At 39.8% G+C, this 7,378-nt stretch overlaps 1 protein-coding gene across 1 annotated transcript in view; it reads right to left on the bottom strand.

Moving 5' to 3' along the window:
- LOC107094039 (fibulin-1-like) overlaps positions 1–894 on the bottom strand; it is a 50,323-nt gene extending 49,429 nt beyond the window's left edge. The window contains exon 1 of the mRNA XM_015389438.1: positions 552–894. Coding sequence (XP_015244924.1) covers positions 552–606 — 55 coding nt within the window. The 5' untranslated portion in view covers positions 607–894. The remainder of the gene's footprint in view (positions 1–551) is intronic.
- Between the last annotated feature and the right edge of the window lie 6,484 nt (positions 895–7,378).

Below are 7,378 nucleotides of genomic sequence, written 5' to 3'. Positions count from 1 at the left end.
TTTATTTTTGCAGTGGCCCTAATCCCCTTCCGTACTAGTTACACTCTACTATTTAACATCAAAGCACACCAGGACACTCCGCCTTTGATTTCTAGAGGGATGGGGGGTTGTTGCTTCCCTCCTGCCGTGAAGTTGCATTTCAACACCCTTCATCTGACGTCATTTCTTTAAATGAAATAGGGAGTTTGGCTAGATTTAAACCAAAAGCAGTAAAACTGATCAGTCACAACATGATCACTTTCTGTAGGCTACTTTAATCTTTTTATCATGATGTAACATTAAAGTAATAATCTGGATGTTTTCCATGCAGACCTGCAGCAATTTGAAGCAGCCAACGCTGCTTTGATCACATGCCCCAACTAGTCTCCAGTCGTATCATCACTTCCTCAAGCCTCTATCTGTTTGATGTGATTATATCTCACAATTGATTTTGTGAGAAGTTGTCAAATATTCTGCTATTATTTTACGCATCACTGCCAGTCTCAAGTTCTTTTCTCCCGACTTGATTATAAGTCCTTATGAGCACAGGCTGCTGCGTAAAGGTGACCTACCTTGTCCAAGGAGAAGTCCGACCATAGAGCACAGCAGCACCACACGTAGAGCCATCAGCGGGCAGCACTATTGGAGAGGTTGATCAAAAAAGGTGTCCGATCTGCTCCTGCGATAGTGTCTGTCCTCCAGAGATGTGTAAATAAAAAGCAGCGCTCCTTTAAATAAGAAAAGCCCGGGGGTGTGGAAGGAAAAAAATGGATGTGATGGAGTTGGGAAGTCGCAGTTTGCAGCGTGACTGGAGCTTCTGGTGGCACAGAGAAGGGGCGGGCTGGGGCCACCGACACCCACTTATGGCCTATCAATTATGGGCTTCTTTTCTCACGTTTGACAACAAAATGAATATGAAACATCGCGTTAACCTTATATTAATCTCCTGAATAAAGAAATCAAACGACTGTCTCATTTGTTTCAGCACTGGCCTGTGCGCGCGCACTTGGAAACCGTCTTCTCATTTGGCAGAACTGATTCTAGAGATCAGTAAACATCTGGAGGTGGTTTGGAGTTTGTTTCATATCTGCTGTGCTTATGTCCAGACATTACCTTTTAAAAACTACTTAAGTTCTAACTTTCACTATAGAATAAATAGGAGGAATGCAAAACGTCAACAACCATTAACAACCTGAACAACCATTTTACTAGTCTGAAACCCTTAATGTTTTCCACAGTGGCGGTTCTAGACAAAAATGTACCAGGGGGCCAGGAGGGGGCCCACATGTTTCCATGGGGGCCCAGAAAAGCATGAAATAAAAAACAGAGCAAGGGATTCAAATATAGTAAAATAGCTTCATGAAGTGAAATTTCTATTCAATTAGGTTTAATTAAAACTCTATGTCTTTTTAAGTCAATATACATTCATAAATGTATACATTTTACATATTTTTAACTTAATTTAAGTTAAAATTAAAATTTTATATAAAATCTGAATTAGGACTCAAGAAAAACTGAAATTATTAGGTCTTCAGTACAAGGGGCCATAACAGGGGCCAGGACATGGTCTATAGGGGCACTGGCCTCCTTTGGCCCCTGTCCTATAACCGCTCATGGCTTTCCACTTATTCCTTGTTTAAGCCACAAACTTTCTTTTTGCGTTTTTCACCAACAGGAAGTAGGCTCGTGCACACTTATTAACATGAATGAGAATGACTTAAAGGAATAGTACACCCAAAACATGATTAGCCTTCATTTTCTACTCACCCCCATGCTGAACAACACTCTGGAGTACTTTTTTTGTTGTTCAGCATGGGGGTGAGTAGAAAATGAAGGCTAATCATGTTTTGGGTGTACTATTCCTTTAATGCAATTTACCAAATGATTTTTTTTTTTTATCTGAAAATGTGCATTGCGTTAATTGAACACTGTTCGTCAAAAAGTGGACAGAATAGGGCATACCTGCAAACATTATATGCCATGTTCAGAAAAGAAAGCATTTTATGATCTGAAATAGCCATTTGCACTGCAAAAATGGAATGGAATAGTGACTAAAAGAAAGTCTTAGAATCACAAAGTCTCATTTAGAGACGCCACACATCGCAATGAAGGTGCTCTATAATCAGGTAAGAAAGTGTAACATTTTAGCCTAACACCAAAAAAAATCAAATCACCCTGAACACACTGTTTGGATGTAGGAACATGTTGTGGAGAGGCAGGGGGGTATTTACCATTAGGCAATACTAGGCAGTTCCCTAGGGCCAAAAGTTCATGGGGGCCCCACAAAAGTGTTTACATGTATGGTTAATACAACTATCCCACATTTGTGCACATTAATTATGTTTTTGATTGAAAAAATCCTTTCGTTAAAATTCATCAGAATGCTTATAATATTTAATATTAAGTGTGTCTCATACAAATGGAAATTGGTAAAAAGATAAGCAGATCTTGGCTTGTCTACAGTGAAAAGAAGGACTTCTTTTATTTACTTTTGCCGTTGCCTTTTTGGAAAAACAGGAAAGCTCCGCACTCAGCTCAGCTAAGTGAGCTTAGTGCTTGGAAAAAAATCTTTGATTCCTTTTGAGACAGGATACAAAGTCAGCTGAGTACAAAACATAGAGAGGAAAACAACAAGGAAAGGGACAAGAAGAGAGGGACAAAAAGGTAGAACAAATATGTCTATTCTATTAAAATGTATGTATCTGTATAATGGCTTTGTTTTATGTGTTGTCTTCTCAATTCAGAGGGCCCCCTTTCTGCCTTTGCCTAGGACCCCACATCTCCTAAATCCACCCCTGTGGTGCGGAGCATTTTGATGTTGTGTTGCCTTTCCTAAACAGAAAGATATAATCAAAATTAACGCAAGTGGATACTTAAGACTGTCACAAAGTTTGGCTCTCCAGGGTGTGACCCTTGACCTACAGCCAGAGCTACAATGAAGCAGTTTAGATCAAAGCTCATGTGCTGGGTTGCCCATTACTCCAGACTGAAATCCAACAGAGAACTAAGAGGCATGACTTAAAAGTCTATCCTCATTGAGCCTCTGAGTCCAGACTAACTGAGCCGCAGGTATTTTTTGGAAAGAACTGTGAATGAATATGTTGATCTCCAGATGTGCAAAGCTGCTAGATACAAATCTAGAAAGGCTTTGCTGAATAAATTTGGTTCTACTAAGTTTTGACTCAATGGAGACGACTACAAATCCATGCCACACTTCTCAGAAGGTTATTTTTAAGTGTTCTAAAAACGATGTATCAGTTTCCAGAGGTGACAAATAACAAAGTACAAATACTCTGTTACCTGATTTAAGTAGAAATTTTGTCTATCAATACTTTACTGGAGTAATAATTTTTTTAGAAAACCTTTTAATTATACTCCTTAAATTTTTTTTATTATTATTTCTACTTTAACTCCTTACGATTGAAAAATAGAATCTCTAGTTTTGTTTCATTCAAACTCATTTTCATTATGGCTTGTTGGTATTGGTACCAATCAAAATTATTTGTTTCATCCAGACAATTTATTTCTTTTTGATTGGACTTAGTACTGCACCGACTTTTTGTTTGCCACATGCAAAAATAAATGTTTTTTTCAAGATGATGCAAAGTTGAATTTCACACTGTTACTATTTGTTTTAAGACAAAAAAAAATAACTTTAAGGAAGTTATCATCCAGAATTATTGAAAAATGTTCCTTCAATAGAGTGGTGCGGTAACCACTATAAAGTTTAAAGCATCTCTCCTTAACTTTTTTCCTGCATTAATTTTACTTTAATCCTTTAAGTAGTTGTTTAAATGGCACTTTTACACTTTTACTTGAGTTTTTATACAGGACGATTTTGACTTTTGACACCTCTGTCAGTTTCTTTGAGTTTCAACATTTTACAATAGTTTTTAGTGTTCTATTACATTAAATCCCAGTTATAACTCATTGGAGTTTGCAGTTGTAATGAGATAAAATTTGATAATCTTCAGGAGTTGGGAATTGTTTTCCAAGGCACTATATACATTAGAGATTTTGAAGAACCTGAGCACCTTTCTTTGTCCCCTTGCATTCTCCCTGTGGCAGATCCACAACTTAGCCTATTTTTCTCCATTAAAGTTAATAAGCTTTTGTAACTTTTTCATTAGCTGGAGGGAAGAGGAGTCTTTCAGCCAAAATGATTTTAGACACCATGCAAGGTCTGGTATTAAACAAACTGCATAAACACACATATACACATGTATACACTCGTCTACCAGACTTGGCAAGAAGTGCAGAAATAATTGCTAGACTGCATTCTAAATATTTTGTACCAGCTAAGGCCCTCTGCAAATTCATTCAGACTACTGACTCTGGGCATGCTGACAGAAGGAGGTTAAACGATCCTCTAATCAGAGCCATATGTCTGCACCAGCACTCTAGTCAGTTAAGAAACATCAGTGTGGACTCGATATCGTCTCACCACAGGCATACAAGGAAAACCACAACTACATGACAGTGAGAAATAGATAACTATACTAATAATAATTTTAGTTAACCACCATTTCATTTACTTAATAAGTGCCTTGCAAAAGACATGTCTGGTTACCATGGCGGCGCTCCAAAGCAGCCGCAAAGAACGACTCCACGACAATTTTGTCAATTTCACAAAATATGCCTTTTAATACAATACAAACTAGACATCAAACCTGCATCTATGATCACCAACGCCTGCTGGAGCTACGGTCACAAAATATTTTAAATCCAGACATTTTTTACCGTTTAAAAAACTACAGAGTGCTACAGACGGATGTAAATAAAAAAAAAGCGGGACATAATGGAAGGAAAAACAGATGCACGAGACAGAGAAAACGATGCTGCAGAGGGGGCCTAACTGTGAAGCTAAAGAGAGATCCCCACAGAACTCTGCTTTATCCAATCCTGCTCTCCAACGTCCGCTCGTTAAAAAACAAAATGGATAATCTTCGACTTGAACTCTCTTCAAAAAAAGAGATATGTAACTGCTGTGCCATGATTCTGACGGAATCATGGCTGCATCCATCAATAACGGACAATGCTATTAACCTGGAGGGGCTCACGCTATACCGCGCCGATAGGAAAAGAGAACTAAGCGGTAAGACTCAGGGTGGTGGGCTCTGTGTTTACATCAACAACATTTCGTGCAAGAACGCTAGATCGGTCTCCAGCTTCTTTTCCAGACATTGAGTTTCTGACTGTTAACTGCAGGCCGTTCTATCTGCCCAGAGAGTTCAGTGTGGTTAGCATCACTACTGTTTACGGGCCCCCCAGAGCTAACACTAAAGAAGCCATGAAGACTCTATACCAGGCTATCTCTGAGCTTCAATCTGCACACAGAGGGTATTTTCATCATTGCTGGGGATTTTAACCAGGCGAACTTGAGGACTGTTCTCCCTCATCTCTACCAACACTCCACTGAGGATGCCATCTCTGCTGCTCTCCACGTAAGCCTGGCACACCTGGAGGAGAAGAACAGCCACGTGCGGATGCTGTTCCTGGACTTCAGTTCAGCTTTCAACACCATCATCCCACAGCATCTGATGGGCAAACTGGAACAGCTGGGATTCAATACACTCCTCTGCTATTGGCTGCTAGACTTCCTCACCAACAGACCTCAGTCAGTCCGGGTCGGACAGAACACCTCTGATGTCATCACCCTAAGCACAGGCTCCCGTCAGGGCTGCGTCCTGAGCTCCCTGCTGTTCACCCTGATGACACACGACTGCATCCCCAGGTTCACCACCAATCACATGGTGAAGTTTGCAGATGACACCACGGTGGTGGGCCTCATCAGAGACGACAACGACCTGGACTACAGAGAGGAGGTGGAGCAGCTGGTGGACTGGTGCAAAGATAACAGCCTGATCCTGAATGTGGAGAAGATGAAGGAGATCCTCTTGGACTTCAGGAAGAACCGGCCTAACCACGCTCCACTGCTCATCAACAGCTCAGCTGTAGAGGTGGTCAGTAGCACCAAATTCATCACATACACCCTCACCTGGACTGGAAACACCACCTCACTGGTCAACAGGGCACAAAAGCGCTTGGACTTCTTGCAGAGGATGAGGAGAGCCCACCTGTCCCCATCCATCCTCCCCCCCTTCTACATAAGCACCATACAGAGCGTTCTGACCAGCTGTCTCACTGTGTGGTGTGGAGGCTGCAGCGCCTCAGACTGGAAGAAGGTGAGAACAGCAAAGAAGACCATCAGGGCTCCTCTTCCCTCCATTAAAGACATTTCATCCCAGCGCTGTGTGTCCCAAGTCCGTAATATCATCAATGACCCCTCACCCCCCCCACCATGGACTGTACTCCCTGCTGCCCTCTGGGAAGAGGCATCGAAGCATCTGATGCAGCTCCAGCAGATTCTGTAACAGTTTCTTCCCCATCGCCATTAGATTGCTGAATGTTTTGTAAAATTGGTTATTTTATTGTATTTTATCATATTTATTATATTTTATAATAAAAAAATTATTGTTAGAACTGAAAATATAAACTTGTATGTTTATATTACTTTTTTATGTACTGTATATTTTACTGTTTTCAAAGCTGCATTTAAAAAAAAATGAAATTGTGTAGAGAGCTGTTCTTAACGAAGTTTCTTTTTGTTTACACTTGTGTATACAAAATGACAAAATAAATCTAAGTCTAAGCTTAAGTCTAAAAGGAAATGTAAAATGGCAAAACCAAACAACTGTGTAAACATAGAGTAAGTGGGAGAAAAGCTACCTGTATTTCCACAGTTTTAGCAAATAAAACAAGAAGAGTTTGACATGAGCGACCCTGAGCCAATCCTTTGTAGAACTGCCTTACAAGGTTTGTCTCTAACAGCTCTATATTTAAAGGTAGAGATCGCAGCTCATTCATCTTCGTGAAAAAGCTCAAGGTTATTGAAATTATTTTTGATCATTAATAACAAAACATATAATTATTATCTTGCCATAGCTTCAGATTGAGATTTAGATCTGTTCTTTGACAGGTCCATTATAAAGAAGAAATATGCCCTGAAAAAAATGTCCTTTTACTCTGCCTTTCTTTTTTTTTTAGGTCATTGTCCATTTGAAAATGAACCTGTGTTCATTCTCTGGATAAAAGTCTTTCCTCCTGGATCGTCCTGTATTAGTTCCATCTATATTCTTATCAACTATTATCACCTTTCCTGCTCCGACTAAAGAATGGATGTGTGGACGGTGTTGAGGATGATTTGTATTATTAATTTTCCAACATTTTAAATGCTGAATGCAAAGGTAGATAAGATTATGAAGATTTCTTGTAAAGGTGAGATGTATTTTATGACACTTACAAAAACAAGCTACAGCCATCTGCTAACTATTACCCCATTTACACTACCCTTGAAAAACTGTGCCGAGACCGGTCCGAGCTCAGTAACTGAGATAAC

This window comes from Cyprinodon variegatus, unplaced genomic scaffold (assembly GCF_000732505.1).
Source record: "Cyprinodon variegatus isolate N-32 unplaced genomic scaffold, C_variegatus-1.0 Scaffold459, whole genome shotgun sequence".
NCBI classification, from domain to species: Eukaryota; Metazoa; Chordata; class Actinopteri; order Cyprinodontiformes; family Cyprinodontidae; genus Cyprinodon; species Cyprinodon variegatus.
This window is presented reverse-complemented; position numbering and strand designations above follow the sequence as displayed.